The sequence below is a fragment of the Xenopus tropicalis genome, chromosome 4 (genome assembly GCF_000004195.4).
Source record: "Xenopus tropicalis strain Nigerian chromosome 4, UCB_Xtro_10.0, whole genome shotgun sequence".
Lineage (NCBI taxonomy): Eukaryota > Metazoa > Chordata > Amphibia > Anura > Pipidae > Xenopus > Xenopus tropicalis.
The window spans coordinates 19,199,356-19,220,017 of record NC_030680.2 but is presented as its reverse complement, the minus strand read 5'-3'; the positions used below and the strand labels follow the sequence as shown (position 1 = coordinate 19,220,017).

General features: G+C 43.2%; 1 protein-coding gene across 2 annotated transcripts in view; it reads left to right on the top strand.

Moving 5' to 3' along the window:
• The window catches only part of elp4 (elongator acetyltransferase complex subunit 4), a 171,887-nt gene that overhangs the window by 50,077 nt on the left and 101,148 nt on the right, over positions 1 to 20,662 (top strand). For both annotated transcript variants that reach the window (XM_002938709.5, XM_031900519.1), the window contains exons 6-7: positions 6,668 to 6,752; positions 14,391 to 14,579. In XM_002938709.5, the coding sequence (XP_002938755.1) occupies positions 6,668 to 6,752; positions 14,391 to 14,579 (274 nt within the window). The remainder of the gene's footprint in view (positions 1 to 6,667; positions 6,753 to 14,390; positions 14,580 to 20,662) is intronic.

The window sequence follows — 20,662 nt, the reverse complement described above, 5'->3', positions numbered from 1 at the left end:
GTGCCTATAGTAGCAGTGGGGGGATAATAGCCTCTGGGAAGGGACTGGGGCTGTGGGATAGCAGGTATAGTAGGGAGAGATGGTGCCTATAGTAGCAGTGGGGTGATAATAGCCTCTGGGAAGGGACTGGGGCTGTGGGATAGCAGGTATAGTAGGGAGAGATGGTGCCTATAGTAGCAGTGGAGGGATAATAGCCTCTGGGAAGGGACTGGGGCTGTGGGATAGCAGGTATAGTAGGGAGAGATGGTGCCTATAGTAGCAGTGGAGGGATAATAGCCTCTGGGAAGGGACTGGGGCTGTGGGATAGCAGGTATAGTAGGGAGAGATGGTGCCTATAGTAGCAGTGGGATAATAGCCTCTGGGAAGGGACTGGGGCTGTGGGATAGCAGGTATAGTAGGGAGAGATGGTGCCTATAGTAGCAGTGGGGGGATAATAGCCTCTGGGAAGGGACTGGGGCTGTGGGATAGCAGGTATAGTAGGGAGAGATGGTGCCTATAGTAGCAATAGGAGGATAATAGCCTCTGGGAAGGTTCTGTGGGATAGAAATATAGGTAAGGAGAAATTTTAAGTCTAGTAATAGTTATAATAACCTCTTGAATTGGATGGTACCTTGCACAGTTGCTAGAATCCACCAATAATTATAGGGTTTTGGGTGATGGCAATTGTAGCTCAACATCAGCTCAGCAGCCTTACATAGTATAAACAGTGGCCACCGACTAACTCTAAAGAAAGCCATGACTTATTGCTGCTCAAGTACAACACAGCTAGACGTTGCAGCTATTGAGAAGCGACTGATTACTTATACAAAGTAGCGGCTAACAAATTCTCCCCTGTGATAGAGCCCTTACAAAGAAAGCGGAAACCGAGCATCATAATAGCTCGTAGCGTGTTACTGATAAGCATCAACAATCCATCAAGCCACATCTGTTTCTCATAAAGTAATTAATTCACACTGTATGTTCTGTTGTACAAACTGTAAATACCCTTACCCCCTCCTGCCTAGCAAGAGAAAAAAAATCATCATATAATTATATATACATATAGGATGTGCCCCTATTGTGTGTTGTGCTAAGGTTTCTAAATACATTTGGCCCAAAGAAGCTCGAGCAATATTTCCTAATGGAGTCCACTTCCAGATAATAAGCCTATTTGTCATATCTTTGATAGACTAACCTTTAGTAAATGCTTAGAGACTGTATCAATAAGGAAGCTAACGACTTGGCCGTAACCAGGATACCCTCTTGCCAACTCATGTTTTATCAGTCACCAGAATGCTGAACGAAAGCATAAAAGTTAATTAGCTAAAAACCATTGTTAAACTAAGGGAGACGTTTGGTGACAAAGTGGCCTTAACAAGGTGCTCTAAATGCAACCGGACACATTGCTTCTAATATTTATCTTCTCGTGCCGAATGCATTTAGGAAATGGGGTGTCCACGTAGGTTTTCTTTCCTTTTTTTATTTTTTTTAAATAAGCATATAGTGGAAACAGATTTTCTCTAGAAATAGTTATTTGTCATTAAAATAAACATAAGATTTGCTCCATTCTTCATACATAGCTCCTTTTTTTATTTTTATAATGTGGAGTTACAGGTATGGGATCTATTTTCCAGAAAGTTCCAAATTACGGGAAGGCTGTCTCTCATAGACCCCATTATAAGTAAATATTTCTCTATAATTAATCCTTATTGGAGGCAAAAAAATGACAAGGAAAATTTCGTTATTCATTCAAGCTTTGGTATCGTGACTTTCCTTGGCCAGGTTGGAGCTGCAGAGTGCCATTGAGCCCTATGGGAGACTTTCCTTGGGCCGGGTTGGAGCTGCAGAGTGCCATTGAGCTCTATGGGAGACTTTCCTTGGGCTGGGTTGGAGCTGCAGAGTGCCATTGAGCCCTATGGGAGACTTTCCTTGGGCTGGGTTGGAGCTGCAGAGTGCCATTGAGCCCTATGGGAGACTTTCCTTGGGCCAGGTTGGAGCTGCAGAGTGCCATTGAGCCCTATGGGAGACTTTCCTTGGGCCAGGTTGGAGCTGCAGAGTGCCATTGAGCCCTATGGGAGACTTTCCTTGGGCCGGGTTGGAGCTGCAGAGTGCCATTGAGCCCTATGGGAGACTTTCCTTGGGCCGGGTTGGAGCTGCAGAGTGCCATTGAGCCCTATGGGAGACTTTCCTTGGGCCGGGTTGGAGCTGCAGAGTGCCATTGAGCCCTATGGGAGACTTTCCTTGGGCCGGGTTGGAGCTGCAGAGTGCCATTGAGCCCTATGGGAGACTTTCCTTGGGCCGGGTTGGAGCTGCAGAGTGCCATTGAGCCCTATGGGTGACTTTCCTTGGGCCGGGTTGGAGCTGCAGAGTGACATTGAGCCCTATGGGAGACTTTCCTTGGGCCGGGTTGGAGCTGCAGAGTGCCATTGAGCCCTATGGGAGACTTTCCTTGGGCCGGGTTGGAGCTGCAGAGTGCCATTGAGCCCTATGGGAGACTTTCCTTGGGCAGGGTTGGAGCTGCAGAGTGCCATTGAGCCCTATGGGAGACTTTCCTTGGGCCGGGTTGGAGCTGCAGAGTGCCATTGAGCCCTATGGGAGACTTTCCTTGGGCCAGGTTGGAGCTGCAGAGTGCCATTGAGCCCTATGGGAGACTTTCCTTGGGCCAGGTTGGAGCTGCAGAGTGCCATTGAGCCCTATGGGAGACTTTCCTTGGGCCAGGTTGGAGCTGCAGAGTGGCATTGAGCCCTATGGGAGACTTTCCTTGGGCCAGGTTGGAGCTGCAGAGTGCCATTGAGTCCTATGGGAGACTTTCCTTGGGTTGGGTTGGAGCTGCAGAGTGCCATTGAGTCCTATGGGAGACTTTCCTTGGGTCGGGTTGGAGCTGCAGAGTGCCATTGAGTCCTATGGGAGACTTTCCTTGGGTCGGGTTGGAGCTGCAGAGTGCCATTGAGCCCTATGGGAGACTTTCCTTGGGCCAGGTTGGAGCTGCAGAGTGCCATTGAGCCCTATGGGAGACTTTCCTTGGGCCGGGTTGGAGCTGCAGAGTGCCATTGAGCCCTATGGGAGACTTTCCTTGGGCCGGGTTGGAGCTGCAGAGTGCCATTGAGCCCTATGGGAGACTTTCCTTGGGCCGGGTTGGAGCTGCAGAGTGCCATTGAGCCCTATGGGAGACTTTCCTTGGGCCGGGTTGGAGCTGCAGAGTGCCATTGAGCCCTATGGGTGACTTTCCTTGGGCCGGGTTGGAGCTGCAGAGTGACATTGAGCCCTATGGGAGACTTTCCTTGGGCCGGGTTGGAGCTGCAGAGTGCCATTGAGCCCTATGGGAGACTTTCCTTGGGCCAGGTTGGAGCTGCAGAGTGCCATTGAGCCCTATGGGAGACTTTCCTTGGGCAGGGTTGGAGCTGCAGAGTGCCATTGAGCCCTATGGGAGACTTTCCTTGGGCCGGGTTGGAGCTGCAGAGTGCCATTGAGCCCTATGGGTGACTTTCCTTGGGCCGGGTTGGAGCTGCAGAGTGACATTGAGCCCTATGGGAGACTTTCCTTGGGCCGGGTTGGAGCTGCAGAGTGCCATTGAGCCCTATGGGAGACTTTCCTTGGGCCAGGTTGGAGCTGCAGAGTGCCATTGAGCCCTATGGGAGACTTTCCTTGGGCAGGGTTGGAGCTGCAGAGTGCCATTGAGCCCTATGGGAGACTTTCCTTGGGCCGGGTTGGAGCTGCAGAGTGCCATTGAGCCCTATGGGAGACTTTCCTTGGGCCGGGTTGGAGCTGCAGAGTGCCATTGAGCCCTATGGGAGACTTTCCTTGGGCCGGGTTGGAGCTGCAGAGTGCCATTGAGCCCTATGGGAGACTTTCCTTGGGCCGGGTTGGAGCTGCAGAGTGCCATTGAGCCCTATGGGAGACTTTCCTTGGGCCGGGTTGGAGCTGCAGAGTGCCATTGAGCCCTATGGGAGACTTTCCTTGGGCCAGGTTGGAGCTGCAGAGTGCCATTGAGCCCTATGGGAGACTTTCCTTGGGCCGGGTTGGAGCTGCAGAGTGCCATTGAGTCCTATGGGAGGCTTCCAAAATCATGCATTGAAGTTTCAAAGCCAGAAAGATTTTCGCGTCGTTTACAATCGTTCGGATACGAAAACTTTGTAACTTTCAGATCGCAACCAAAATATTTTCCTACGACCATGACACAAATTTCCGCGCAATTTACGTACATCAGAAATTATCGTGGTTACTACGAAATTTTTCCAATCTTGCTTTCAACAATCCGAAATTCGTGCTTTAATGAATGGACCCCTTAATGCTCATTCTGCATCTTTGGAGAGTCCCTTCTGTATTTATATATATATATATGTATAGACAATATAACTCTACACTCACCTATTATCAATATGCTAAAGACATTAAATGGGTGATTCATCTTTAAGTTTAACTTATAGTATGTTATAGATGATCCTATTCCTAGCAACTTTGCCATTGATCTTAATAATTTTTTTTTGTCATTTGCCTTCCTTTTCTGTATCTTTCTAGCTTTCAGATGGGGGTCACTGACCTCAATCTGGCAAAAAACTGTTGCTCTGTGAGGCTACAATTTATTGTTATCTTTCTATTCAGTCCCTCTCCTATTCATATTCCAGTTTCTCATTCAAATCACAGCCTGGTTGTTAGGATAAACAACAACCTAGCAACCCGATAGCTGCTGAAATACCAAACGGAAAAGTTGCTGAACAAAAAGCTAAATAACTGAAAAATTAAAAATGAAGATCAATTGCAGTGTCTCAGAATATTGATGTTTGCCAGTTTGAATATATTTCAATATATGGACAAACAATCCCTGTTTTTCTTAAAGGGGAGGGCATTTCTTGGTAGCTTAATGCACAGAATGTCTCAGTGTCCTATATATATTGATAATGGGTGAGAACAGAGGGGCTCTTGTATTTATCTGTATGAATTTTGTGGTCCCTGTCTAAAGGTTTAAAATTTAATGGTGAGCACAACTTTCCCCTTTTTGCTATATATATATATATATATATATATATATATATATATATATATATATATATATATATATATATTTGCAGACCTGTGTTCTTGTTTTTCATTAAGGACAAGAAGCGCTTGGTAACTGCAGAGATCAGTTCCCTCGTTTATTTTCATTACTATCTCAGTAGTGGCACCCGTTGGGCTCTGAGGTATAATGATCAGGTGTGTTCGGGAAAGCAGCTCATTAACCATGTGTTAATTATCTGTGATTACTATTTAAATTCAGTGGCGGTTTCATTATATTCTCCATTGTGTAAAGGTTTTCCAAAGCAGTCACCTATAACCCACTGTGTTCTATGGAACTCCCAGGAATCCAGCTTTGCCTGCCAGAGTAGACAGTCCGGGGACTCGTTTGCAAACATTTACATTTTTTGCCTATACAATTAACCCTTTTACATCCACAGGGTACAATATTGACTTTGGCAGCCATGTTAAAGGGTAGAGCTAGCTAAAATGACTTGTCTGAGTATTATAAACTTATTATTGACCGTAGAAGAGGAATCATTGCAGGGTGTTCCATTAAGTACCTTTCCCTTGCAGCTAGAGGTCCCCCCCGTGCACTTTGCTATTGATCATAGTAGTCAAGTGTTCCAATTACTCTTCAGGTAATTGTTTTTTAAAATTAAGTGCTCAGTTTGAAGAACTAGTTCATTGGACTTCGCTAATTCATCTTTATCATGTGACAGTTTAAAACCAGACCAGACATATGCTGTTGTGTGTTTGTATTGGATGATCCGATAGATAGTTCAATCCTTTGGGCCAATGCATCAGTAGCCTCCAAACCTACTCTACTTTCTCCATTAAAGTTTTTTTTCTTCTTCTTTCTTCTTTCTTCTTCTTCTTCTTCTTCTGTGCAGCTTCTTAGGTCTATGGTAATATAATGAAATCATGTAATGAAAATGCCTCACATTCCCCCTGTACCTCCAGTTTGACCCAAAACTGAGCATTTGCATGTTTTCGGGGTAGCAATGACAAGTGGTTTCATTAAAGTTTCTCACATCAAAATGCACTCTTTGCACATCCCTATGGTTGCACTTGGCTCCGCTTGCGCCTAAAGATGCCATTCACTCGCAGAACACTGAAAACACCAGGCAGACTTAGAAAATATTCAGTGCACCCAATTTGCGACAAAGTGCACCTGCAGTTGCACCCATTTTGCAGAATCAGGAGCAGTGGTGGTAGGCATAGCACAATCACGACACCCGTTTGTTTTCACAATGATGCCGAATTCTGGATCAAAAGTGCAGTGTGGGGGAAAAACATGCCAATTACGCTCAAAATTGCACTTTGCATACTTTGTTTAGGTAAGCAAATAAGCCCTAATGTCTTCTATGGAAACAAGTGTTAAGATTAATGCCCCTGGCCAAGTGCCCAATCTTTCACTCACCACTGCCTGTTGTGAAATACACAGGGGTACGTTTTAGGCCTACTTTTTGGAAGGGGTTATCATTAATTCAAGTGCGAATTACAGAAGGCAGGAGACTGGGCTGTTACTATGGGTGACCAGGGAAAGGACAGGGTTAAAAAAGGGCGACTCCCAAATAATCCATGTGTAACTAGTGAACTATATCTATCTGTTTCACCCTTTTTTGGCTGCATACTCATATTTCCAATAATGCAAATCTTATATTAACTACTTTGTTTCCATCTTAAATAGCGAGGTGACTTGCAATTACAACCAGCTCCTTGAAGCTATCCAGCGAGTAGTTCACCAGGAGGGGTACGATGGATCCAATCCCCAGGTATCAAGTGCCTTTAATATCTGCAGTCATCATATTTTCATATTTATTTGTATTTTTCTCCAAAATGCACCCAGGGTCCCCGCTGGCCGCATCCCCTAATCTCCTCCCCCTCATGGTCCCCCCTAACCACCCCGCAGGGTCCCCCCACCCGACGTCCTCCCTTGAGCGCATGTAAATTTAACGCGCCAGGGGAACATTCGGGCAGGGGGAGCGCTGACAAGGGTCGGGTCAGGGCCGCCGGGGCCCACCGGGATTTGTCCCGGCGGCCCAGTCCGACCCTGTCCAAGGGTGAGCAACATATTGCTCAAAAGCCACTCGTTGGGGAATCACCATTCTAACCTAGTTAACATGAGACAGGAACAAGTGCTGAACTGCACAAAATTGTGCCCCTTAAGCCGGCCATACACGCACCAATAATATCTCGTACGATATTCAGTGCGTTTATGGCGACTTGACGAGCCGACCGAAATTGCTACGTGTGTGGCCACCTTTAGGGTCCATACATGAAACACTGGCACTTGTCCCCATGGCAGGTACAAGGCTTTCTCTAGGCTTTGTGTATGATTAAAAAGGTAGTAAGTATAGGGCACTCCGACACTTGGGGGCTGATTTACTAATCCACGAATCCGAATGAGAAAAATTTGGATTGTAAAACGAACATTTTGCGACTTTTTCGTATTTTTGCGATTTTTCCGTCGCCGGTACGACTTTTCCGTAAATTGTCGCGACTTTTTTGTAACCGTTACGACTTGCACAAATTGTCGCAACTTTTTCATAGCCATTACAAATTTCGTGAATTGTTGCGACTTTTTCATAGCCATTATGACTTTCGTGAATTGTCGCGACTTTTTCATAGCCATTATGACTTTTGCGAATTGTCGCGACTTTTTCGTATTGAGCGCTCGAAAAATTCGCAACAATTTGCAAAAAAGTCGCAAAATACCGATCATTATGAAAAAAACGCATTCGGACGTTTTTCGGACGTTCGTGGATTAGTAAATGTGCCCCTTGGTGTCCCCTGGCTTTCCTAAATCTTGCTCACGTGCCACCACATAGTATGCTGCGCTTCTCGTGCTGCTGGGTTGAATACATAAACGGGCAAAACACTGCAAAACACATATTTTGCCTCCCCTTGTAAATTTTCCTTATTTTCCATAGCTGGGGCAGTGAGTTAGTAAGATAATATGAGATGCAATAAAGAAGTTGCGTGATGATGATGCACATCTTTCCAAAAGAGTCCACCTAGCTTTATGTTCTGAAATATTTGCTTCATTAATAAATGCTTTTTATGGTTTTGGAAAAGTAAGTGCTTGATGGGCTCTCTGTAGCATTAATGATCTCTGTAGCATTAATGATAATCATGGAGGATGGAGAATACATATATTAATACCAAAACCTGCCGTTAGAAGCCCACCAGGGTTCACACTAATTTATCTAGCTGGACAAGACTAGTGAGATAAGTTTGGCTCTTGTTTTTATCTGATGTTATTTGCCCATGGTAGGAGTTATTAGGGAGAACTCGATGCTCATTTAGCTCACTGCTCAAATTTCCGAGTCTGCAGAGACCCTGTGGGCAAAGCAAGCCTTGCCTTTGGTGGCAGTGCCCCTCCGGAGAAGCAAATTGGTCTCTGACTGGAAGCTCTCCTCACTCGTTGCGGTAACTATAGAAACAGGCATGTCATAACAGTTCCCACAGTCATGTGTGCAGAGTTGCTCACCAACATGGTGACAGGTCGTCTTAAAAAATCAGGATACGTTACAAAATGCAGTAGGCAAAGTCATGGCAAATAGGGCGCCCACTCTGAAAATCCAGTTAATAGACTTTATTTGATGTGCTTGTTCCCTGGTATATTTTTTTTATATCCACGTTTGCTGAGTTTTGCTGTGTTCTGATTTTTATGGAAAGCCGTAATATTTGTTTTTTTTTTTAATGTTGACAGTGCAAGCATTTCTTTCTCTGATAGCACGGAGGGAACTACCAGAAGGGGGCCAAGGGGATGGGCCTCGGAGGCCTCTGAAGATATTTAGATGCTGCTGATAGAATTCAAGATCATGGAGTTTCTCATTAACTCCGATGCTTGTCTAAAGCAATGTGACAGGTTAAAAGGAGAACTTCCATCATAGAAGAATTCAGATTAATATGATCTACATTTCATCTCCATGAGAGCTTACCTCTTGAGGGGACACCATCTAAGAGACAAACAGCTTCATAACGAAGAGGTGTTAGGAGAGAAAATAATACTATATGGGATAAATCTTTAATCATGAAACCATTTCTCTTTACACATAGAAATTACGTGTTCTTACGTGTTCTATACCATACCCATGGTGTAGTATCAGGCAGTGTGAATGCATCCATTTTGGCCAAATTTGATTATAATACAGTTTCATGGATCCAGTCATTTGGCCCAGGCCTGGACTGAGAAAATAGGCCTTGGTATTTCAGCTTTCCACTACCCCACTAAATAGTGACTGTCTATGCAATCTTACAGCAGCCCCTCTGGAATTTGCTAGAACCCACAGATTGCCAGTCCAATCCTGATTTGGTCCTTTCAGACAACCAATAAGCACCAATGGAAACCTAATCATTTTATCAGATCAAGCACATTTTATCTGAAGGGGTCAATGTTACATAGTAGGTTAGGCTGGTCCATTAAGTTCTAGAAATGTGCTACAAGTTTTTGTGGAGTTTTCATCTGACCCCTCAGACAGAGATGTTGATGATGCTTTAGGAGAAAGATTTATTGATAACTCCTATGTAGAGAATTGTTGTGGATGGATACTTCTAACAAGACCCTGGAGGTGGCTGTCCATAAGCCGACCATATACATCAATATCAATATTCCAGTGGGTTATTATAACAGGTAGACCAAAGCTGGTAGATCCAGAATTTTTGATCCTCTGGCCAACAGTTTGATTGTATAGGGAGCTGCGGTTCACAAAGGCTTTAGATGAGCCATAATTCCCATTTGCAGAATGCTGGATAATGCAAGAGTCCCTTTCTTGGAGAATTTATAATTCGGTAGGAAAACAATAAATATGCAGCAGCACTCTGAAAAATGTGCAAAAGTGATTATTTGTGCCATAAAACAGGCAACATTCTTGGCATACATTTCCCATGAGGCCTGGGGAAGTCTATTAATATAAAAAGGGAAATAAGTCTATATTCTAATTCAAAACCACTGCTAAAAAACATATTTGAAATATCTGGGAATATATTTATGGATGTTTATTTGACAGGGGCAGTATCAGTTTGACAGCCCCCCCGCCGTAACCACAAGCTCCTCCCCCTTTATTAAGATAACATACTAGACTACACAAAACACTTAGGGTGAAAAAGGCCACAGCTGGTTTATTAACAAATTTACATAAATAACAACAAACATATAAACATCAATTGCAATGTAAACAACTACATTTATATAATTTTTAACAATTAGCTTCCTTTTAACCTCCGATAGCCACTAAAGGCTGCAAACCATTTAAGAGAGAGGAGCCCACCTTTTGTCCCTCCTGGGTTCAGCTTTCCTCCACAACTCACACCCTTTCCACTGGGCCTCTTCCATCACTTTGGCCCCAGGCCTAACCCATGTTATGCCCTACACTTCATACCCATATCACTGTGCCCCCGCCCCAGGGTGCCCCTCCCACTGTGACTTCATACTAGTACAACCCTCTGCTCTACTACCCATTTCCTCTGGGAGGGCGGAAGCTGCCCCTTTCTCATTATTTCTCCAACCCAACTGCAACTTCCATAATTCCAAACACACTCCTCCAGTTATCTCATTCCCAGCCCTGCCCCAGTTCCTGGCCTTGGGCTTTCTGGACATGTTCACTTCACTGGAACCCATGAGACATATACACTACAAATTTGGGAGATGGGGATGTGGGATCCGATCCTTTCCCCCTAATGTATCTATTTCATTCTGACTGATAAACTTAGATGCTGTGCTTATAAGTTAGTCGCTTCCCATATGCCAAGGATACAACATACACCGCTATATTATAAATTCACAGCAGTGTTTCCCAAAAGTTGGTGGCCAGTAGATAAGAGTATGGTCTATGAAGAGCTTCATTAGATCACCACTTTAATACAAGGTATAACTAGATGGTTGCAAGTAGGGGGTTCTTGTATCAGACAGAGTACAGCAGAGATGCACAGACTGTGGCCCTCTGGCATTATGGCGTCTGTGCAGAACTGTTCCTAGTGCTCTGCTCTTTTCTTGCAGTCTCCAAGCAGTGCCAGACTCACACAGAGCTATCTCAGGTTGGCTTCTCTTCCCTGGCTTCCCTTAGGTCTCCTAGGGCCTAGCTTTCCATCTGCAGCCTTTTTTCCCAGCCACAGCAGGGACACGGAGTCCTTGCTCAGCGTACGGATCCACAGCTCTGCCTGCTTTCTAAAAGGTCCTTAATGAGCCTCAGGTGCAAACCATTCCCCCCGAGGCCTCCCTACTTAACCATTCCAATCCCATGGAGTCTCCATGTGTGCTCGCTACTATGATATTATTCTCTGCTATATGCAGCCAACATTAAAGGACTGCCCTGAATATTTCTGTGCGTTATTGTAAAGTACTTGGGGTGGAAATGCCCCAGGTTAGACTGCAAGCTCTTAGAGCTGACGTATAGAGCACAAATAGTGTGTTACACTATAGTAGGGGTAGATTTCTAATGGAAAGCCACAGAAATTGTGTATACCCCTGTTTATATTGCCCCCTGCTTTAGGCTCACCACTATAAATATCCTCACAGGGTGCAGCAGCCATCCTTCCAGATCTGAATGCTAGTCTACTGTATTTACAGTACCTTGTTGGCTATAGATTGTTCTGTCTGTGGCTTTATTGCCCTTATTTGAAATTACCTCTTTAGTTAAGCCTTTTACTTCCTCCTGACCTATTTCCCGCTACTACCAGCAGGGCCGCCATCAGGGGGGCACAGGGGGTACGATCGTCCCGGGCCCGAGCTTTAAAGGGGGCCCGGCCACGCTAGAGGGTAAGCTAAAGGATACTTGGGGGGCCCTGGGGGTAAGCTGAAGGATACTTGGGGGCCCTGGGGGTAAGCTGAAGGATACTTGGGGGCCCTGCGGGTAAGCTGAAGGATGCTGGGGGAAGCCGGAGGATTCTGGGGGGGCTCTGGGGGAAACCGGAGGATGCTTTGAGGGGCCCTGGGGGAAGCAGGAGGATGCTGGGGGTGCCCTGGGGGAAGCAGGAGGATGCTGGGGGTGCCCTGGGGGAAGCCGGAGGATGCTTGGGGGGGAGCAGGAGGATGCTTTGAGGGGCCTGGAGGGAAGCAGGAGGATGCTTGGGTGGTCTTGGAAGAAACAGAAGGACGCTGGGGGGGAGCCGAAGGATGCGGAAGGAAGCAGCAGAGGGCAGGCCATAGTATGAGTAATTTGGGGGGAGCACCAATGTTTTAGGGGGCCCTGGGCTGGCCAGCATTGATTTAGGGGGTACCTGCCCTGGCACCAATGCAAAACGTAACCCCTGGCCACCAATGTTTTAGGGGGGCCCTGGCTACCAATGTCTGTATGTCCTTTGTATTGATGGGAGGGGTCACTCGGGGAGGGGCCATTGGGAGTGTGGGAGGAGGGGGGCCCAGAAAATCTTGTTGTGAGGGGCCCGTGATTTCTGATGGCGGCCCTGACTACCAGGGATGGTTTCAGACAATATTGGGCCCTATGCATAGTTGTGATTGGGCCCCATCATTCCGCAGCCTCTATGGTGTCTCACACAAAGACACATACAGAACTGTCCTCTTTACAAGTACAAGGTGGTCCTTGTCTCCTTAATTTCCAGTGCACCAAACCAAGCTCACTACCCTTCCTATTCCCTCAAGCCAAGCCTTATTTCACATTGTCCCTTTATACTGCAATATAATGGAAAAGATCACATTTTTGTGCCCTAGTGTGGTTGAAACATCTCCACCCCCTTTATTTACTCCTCTGTTCTTCACTTTCAGCTTTGACCTACCAAAGAGCTTTTGGCTCTTGGTAGGGGGGATTCATTTTGTTGGTGTTGGAGAAACTGCATCATCATATAGTGCCCCACTTGCCTTTCCAACAACCTTTTAACCCCAGAAAAGTATGTGGTGTCTCAGAAAGTTGGAGCTCATAACCTGTGAGTCCTTAATGCGCTCTTGCTTGGGGCCACGGATTAAGGAACATGATCAGCGGTGAGCAGGAGGTTGCATCCTAACCTTCTCACTTCAGGGCTTCTTACACATTTCTTAGCTATGTGATACCAGCACTTCTAGTAAAAGGTGCGATACTGATCACTATCTGTCCTTTATTCCACCGAGCAGACCAGAGTCACCCCCCACTTACCTGTCTGTCAATGCTAATTTGCTTTTCTAAGCTTTTTCATACTTTCCTTCCCGATTAGATGTCTGGGAAGTTCCCGACTCTTAATCCCATTTTATAACACTGACTCACTACAGAAAAAAAAAAACATTTTTAAAAGAATTTCAATATTTGTCACTGCTGCCAGACTGTAGGGGTACGCCAGGTCATGATAAATGCAATAAGGGGCATATTATTATCATGAAGTGCCAACATATTCCGCAGCACTGTACAGTAGAAGGGTGCATATATCACACATCTAAATTAGATACAAACACTGACCAATGCAGGGGATTATATGGGCCCTCAACGATAGGCAGAAAGTTTTGTTTTTATGGTAAAGCAGAGCAGGCCTATGACCTGGCCCCTTGGGGAGTCATTTAACTTATAATATGTTTTCATTATATACATCAGGTATATGTGCAACTTGTACTCCTCCAGCTGTTGTTAAACACCAATTCTAACCATTTAGAGAGCAAAAGCTGTTTTGGGGGCAAAACCCCCCAGGTGGCCAAAAGCATCAGAAGTTATCAAGCATTGCTACTCATTTTATATCCTAGTTGGGACAATCCAGATTTGGAGCCTTAAAAGGGGTGGGGCTTACCTGATATGCGATGTGACCAGAGTGGTTCAGTGGGTGTGGTTTGAGTTCTTATTCTCCAGTGGAAATGGTTGTAGACTAGTGTACAGTTTGGCTACTGCCCTCTCACAGAGTAAATGTGGCCATACACAGGCAGATTTAAGATATGGATTCAGGTTGTTCAGATTAATTTGGCAGCTTATCTTCCCATGTATGGAGCCCCCCAACAAGCCTCCCCAACCGATATGTAGCCAAAAATCATCCAGATGTTGATCAGACAGGCTTGATTTTTCTGTCAGATTGAGGCTCTCATTAGCTCATTGATATGGTCCTCGTTCTAACGTTTCCTATCCCCTGCACTGTAATGTTGTCGTTTGGCCCTAGGGCCAAGGTGGGCATATCGGGGGGGGAAAGATCGTGGGAGAGAATCTTACCATGTATGGCCACCTTAAGACCCCCACAAGCTTAGGCTGCTGGTTTTTTTACAGACTTTAATTGAAATTGCACATCAGTCAGGGTCACACTGGGCCCCAAACATACCGGCAGTAACAGGGTTTCCTCCATTCTTCATGCCATAGGGTTTACTCTCTACTGCATGTAAAGGGTTAGAAAATTTAGAAGAAACAGTGGCACTAATGATGTTCCACAGGCCCTTTTTATGTCCTACTAATGATTTACTGAGGAAGATTTTTTTTTTACTTTTTTTTTCTTTCCTTCACTAACAGAAGCGACCAAAGACTGTTCTGAGGGTGGGAATTGAGTCTCTCGGCTCCGTGCTGTGGGGCGATGACATCTGCAGTCACGAACGTCCTGAAAATCAGCACAGCCTCACAAGGTTTCTCTATGCCCTCCGAGGTCTCCTCCGGACATCCCTGTCAGTCTGCGTCATCACCGTGCCAACACATCTTATTCAGGTGAGGCACAAATATGGAATCCAATAAATTAACCCAATAGGATTTTTTGCCACCATTATGTATTCATTCAAATTAATAGTTTTGTTATTACATAGAAAAAGGTAATTATTATTAAAAATCAGAGTTGGTCAAGGGTGATGGCCTTGCTGTAATTTGGAGCTTTCTGGATAACAGGATTCCAGATAAGGGATGCCGTACCACCATGATGTGGAATAGTTTGGCAGATACAAGTATGGAACCTGTTATCCAAATGCTCGGGACCTGGTGGTTTTCCAGATAATAGGTCTTTCCATAATTTGGATCTCCATACTTTGTCTACTGAAAAATAATTTAAACATTAAATAAAGATTAATTATATGTTAGTTGGAAAACAGGGAAATCATTTCTAAAAATTAGAATGATTTGCTTATAATGGAGTCTATTGGAGATGGCTTTTCCGTAATTAGGAAATTTCTTGATAATCGGTTTCCAGATAATTGACCCTATACCTATACAGTATATACATACCAAATGACACTTATCCCTATTTTCCAGTTCCATACCAGTATGGGTTTTATACTCTATGGGAGATGGCCTTGCTGTAATTCAGTGCTTTCTGTATAACAGGTTTCCAGGTAAGGGATGCCATACCTATACAGAGTACCACCATGATTTGGAAATAGTATGGCTGATACTGTATACACCAAATGACACTTATCCCTATTCACCGGTCCCATAACAGTATAGGTTGCATACTCTATGGGTGATGGCCTTGCTGTAATTCAGAGCTTTCTGGATAACAGGTTTCCAGGTAAGGGATGCCATACCTATACAGAGTACCACCATAATATGGAATTAGTATGGCTGATACTGTATACACCAAATGACAATTATCCCTATTCCCCAATCCCATCACAGTATGGGTTCCATAGTTTATTGATGCGTGCTATGAAAGGGAAAGGCTATAAGTGTATGTTTAACCACATCCATTATATATTGTTGTTTACGCACCGCCATGCCTCTGACATATTAAGCCATTGTATTTTTTCCTTGATGGAATAAAAATCTAGTTCACTCTTGGATCTGAGAGGCTTGTTATTTCTAAAGAGACAAAGTGCTTTTCCCTCCCTCCTGTCATAGAGCGACGCGTTTTAGTCCTGACCTAGATAAATCCTCTCTTTCCATTAGAGTACTTTCCTTAGCCAGCACTGTCAGTTATGTTGGCGTACATGCAGCCATTTAGCTACATTTCCACGCCATGATACAAGTGCACCCTGTTTGCTGTCCGCTTCATGCTTAACTCCTAGTTTCCATTGAACTGGCCATCTGTCTATCTATAAATATATATACATATATACAGTACTTACTACAGGTATGGGATTCGATATCCAGAAATCTATTATTCACAAGGCTTCATATTACAGGAAGGCCATCTCCTGTAGACTCCATTTAAAATCAAATAATTCCAGTTTTCAAAAATGATTTCCTTTTTCTCTGTAATAATAAAACAGTACCTTGTCCTTGATCCCAACTAAGATATAATTACCCCTTATAGGGAGGCAAAACAAGCCTATTGGGTTTATTTCATGTTTAAATGATTCCCTTTTCTCTGTAATAATAAAACAGTACCTGTACTTGATCCCAACTAAGATATAATTACCCCTTATAGGGAGGCAAAACAAGCCTATTGGGTTTATTTAATGGTTAAATGATTCCCTTTTCTCTGTAATAATAAAACAGTACCTGTACTTGATCCCAACTAAGATATAATTACCCCTTATAGGGAGGCAGAACAAGCCTATTGGGTTTATTTAATGGTTAAATGATTCTCTTTTCTCTGTAATAATAAAACAGTACCTGTACTTGATCCCAACTAAGATATAATTAATCCTTATTGGGGGCAGAACAGGCCTATTGGGTTTATTTAATGGTTAAATGATTCCCTTTTCTCTGTAATAATAAAACAGTACCTGTACTTGATCCCAACTAAGATATAATTACCCCTTATTGGGGGCAGAACAGCCCTATTGGGTTTATTTAATGGTTAAATGATTCCCTTTTCTCTGTAATAATAAAACAGTACCTGTACTTGATCCCAACTAAGATATAATTACCCCTTATTGGGGGCAGAACAGCCCTATTGGGTTTATTTAATGGTTAAATGATTCCCTTTTCTCTGTAATAATAAAACAGTACCTGTACTTGATCCCAACTAAGATATAATATATATATATAATCCTTATTGGAGGCAAAACAATCCTATTTGGGTTAATTTATGATTTTTTAGTAGACTTAAGATATGGAGATCCTTACAGACAGACCCCTTATCTGGAAAACCCCAGGTCCTGGGCATTCTGGTAAGTCCCATACCTGTATATATTAACTGAATGTATTTAAAGGAACAGTAACACCAAAAAACAAAACTGTATAAAAGTAATTACAATATAATGTACTGTTGCCCTGCAAAGGAAAAAGCAGTGTGTTTGCTACAGAAACCCTACTATAGATTATATAAATACCCTGCTGTGTAGCCATGGGGGCAGCCGTTCAAGCTGGAAAAAAGGAGAAAAGGCACAGGTTACACAGAAGATAACAGATAAGCTCTGCACAATATAATGGTGATTTATTTATCTGCAGTGCAACCTGTGCCTTTTTTCCTTTGTATGGCTGCCCCCATGGCTACACAGCAGCTTTGGTTATATAAACTATAGTAGAGTATAGTAGGGCAACAATATATTATACTGTATTAACTTTTAGACACTTTGGTTTTTTGGTGTTACTGTTCCTTTAATTGCTTCCTGTAACATATACATGGAGCATGCTAAAGAAAAAGGAAGAAAATTCAGTACAGGTGTAGGATCTGTTATTCAGAATGCTTTGGACATAAAGTTTTCCAGGTAAGAGATCTTTCCATAATTAGAACCCCTGTTACTTAAATCTGCTAAAAATCATTTAACCATTAAATAATGGTTACCCCCAATAAGGGGTAATTATATCTTAGTTGGGATCAAGTACAGGTACTGTTTTATTATTACAGAGAAAAGGGAATCATTTAACCATTAAATAAACCCAAAAGGGCTGTTCTGCCCCCAATAAGGGGTAATTATATCTTAGTTGGGATCAAGTACAGGTACTGTTTTATTATTACAGAGAAAAAGGGAATCATTTAACCATTAAATAAACCCAATAGGGCTGTTCTGCCCCCAATAAGGGGTAATTATATCTTAGTTGGGATCAAGTACAGGTACTGTTTTATTATTACAGAGAAAAGGGAATCATTTAACCATTAAATAAACCCAATAGGGCTTTTCTGCCCCCAATAAGGGGTAATTATATCTTAGTTGGGATCAAGTACAGGTACTGTTTTATTATTACAGAGAAAAGGGAATCATTTAACCATTAAATAAACCCAATAGGGCTTTTCTGCCCCCAATAAGGGGTAATTATATCTTAGTTGGGATCAAGTACAGGTACTGTTTTATTATTACAGAGAAAAAGGAATCATTTAAACATTAAATAAACCCAATAGGGCTGTTCTGCCCCCAATAAGGATTAATTATATCTTAGTTGGGATCAAGTACAGGTACTGTTTTATTATTACAGAGAAAAGAGAATCATTTAAACATTAAATAAACCCAATAGGGCTGTTCTGCCCCCAATAAGGGGTAATTATATCTTAGTTGGGATCAAGTACAGGTACTGTTTTATTATTACAGAGAAAATGGAATCATTTAACTATTAAATAAACCCAATAGGACTGTTCTGCCCCCAATAAGGGGTAATTATATCTTAGTTGGGATCAAGTACAGGTACTGTTTTATTATTACAGAGAAAATGGAATCATTTAACTATTAAATAAACCCAATAGGACTGTTCTGCCCCCAATAAGGGGTAATTATGTCTTAGTTGGGATCAAGGACAAGGTACTGTTTTATTATTACAGAGAAAATGGAATTATGATAATATTTGAAATTTTGAATTATTTAATTGAAACAGAGTCAATACAAGATGACCTTTTCGATGACTGGTTTCCGGAAAAGGGATCCCATACCTGTATAAAATTTTCTATGCTCTGGGCCAGTTATCTGCTATTTCATATGATTTGGGGCCAAATCTTGAGCATACCAGGGGCCATCGGAATCTCTAGGACCCCAGGCAGTTATTGTTATTAAGTAGCGCCAACATATTCTGCAGCCCTGTAGAGTCGCTTAACATCACAGAGCCTTGAGAGGAAGTACAGTCACCTTATTAAAAAAGGTCCATAAATAATTAATAACTATACTATTTAAACAAAATCAGCGTCCAATATATTCCTATAAATCTGGCCCTGGATAAATCTCCAGCGACGGCTGCTGCCCACATTGTGTCGCTAAGAAAGCCGCAAGTGGTTAATATTTTAACAGCCTTCCTAAAAAGCAGCAAAGTGTCGTTAGGAGGGGCAACGCTGCGCCCAAGCCTCCTCCATTCCCAGAGACCTGCTGTGTGGCTCTTCCCTGCTCCTAGTAAGGGGCCCCTGAGAGCATGTGTACAACCTAATTGGGGAAGATGGCAGCACAGACGTACAGGCGAGCATGTGTCCCAAGCTCAAACCGTAGGCAGGCGTTTGTTTGCAGTCAACAGCAGCTGCTCCTGTCTGTTAACCCCTTGATTCCCATAGGGCCTATCAGTTTAATGCCTTTCAGTTGAAATGTCATAAATGAATATTAATTGGGAGAATCAGCAAATTGCCGTTTGGATCATAAATAGACACAAACGTTTATGCATCACCCTTTTAGTTGTTTTTGTTTTTGGGCGGGGGAAGGAAATAATTAACTTTTATACATGAATATTAAAAAAAAAAAAAAACGTTGAAAATAAACCATACGCTCTATTTGTCTGGGCTATTTTATCTGGAAATTTGTATTGAATAGTCTCTTGCATGTTTAAAAACTGATACCAAAGACTTGATTTGGTTGTTATAGGTAATAACCCTGGTGCTGTTTAGCACATATGTTAGTAAATTAGGTGGATTACCCCCTTAAAGAAAAACTATACCCCCAAAATAAATATTTAACCAACAGACAAGTCTTAACAAATTGGAATATATATATACAGTGGTGTGAAAAACTATTTGCCCCCTTCCTGATTTCTTATTCTTTTGCATGTTTGTCACACAAAATGTTTCTGATCATCAAACACATTTAACTATTAGTCAAAGATAACACAAGTAAACACAAAATGCAGTTTTTAAATGAGGGTTTTTATTATTTAGGGAGAAAAAAAATCCAAACCTACATGGCCCTGTGTGAAAAAGTAATTGCCCCCTGAACCTAATAACTGGTTGGGCCACCCTTAGCAGCAATAACTGCAATCAAGCGTTTGCGATAACTTGCAACGAGTCTTTTACAGCGCTCTGGAGGAATTTTGGCCCACTCATCTTTGCAGAATTGTTGTAATTCAGCTTTATTTGAGGGTTTTCTAGCATGAACCGCCTTTTTAAGGTCATGCCACAACATCTCAATAGGATTCAGGGCAGGACTTTGACTAGGCCACTCCAAAGTCTTCATTTTGTTTTTCTTCAGCCATTCAGAGGTGGATTTGCTGGTGTGTTTTGGGTCATTGTCCTGCTGCAGCACCCAAGATCGCTTCAGCTTGAGTTGACGAACAGATGGCAGGACATTCTCCTTCAGGATTTTTTGGTAGACAGTAGAATTCATGGTTCCATCTATCACAGCAAGCCTTCCAGGTCCTGAAGCAGCAAAACAACCCCAGACCATCACACTACCGCCACCATATTTTACTGTTGGTATGATGTTCTTTTTCTGAAATGCTGTGTTACTTTTACGCCAGATGTAACGGGACACGCACCTTCCAAAAAGTTCAACTTTTGTCTCGTCGGTCCACAAGATATTTTCCCAAAAGTCTTGGCAATCATTGAGATGTTTTTTAGCAAAATTGAGACGAGCCATAATGTTCTTTTTGCTTAAAAGTGGTTTGCGCCTTGGAAATCTGCCATGCAGGCCGTTTTTGCCCAGTCTCTTTCTTATGGTGGAGTCGTGAACACTGACCTTATTTGAGGCAAGTGAGGCCTGCAGTTCTTTAGATGTTGTCCTGGGGTCTTTTGT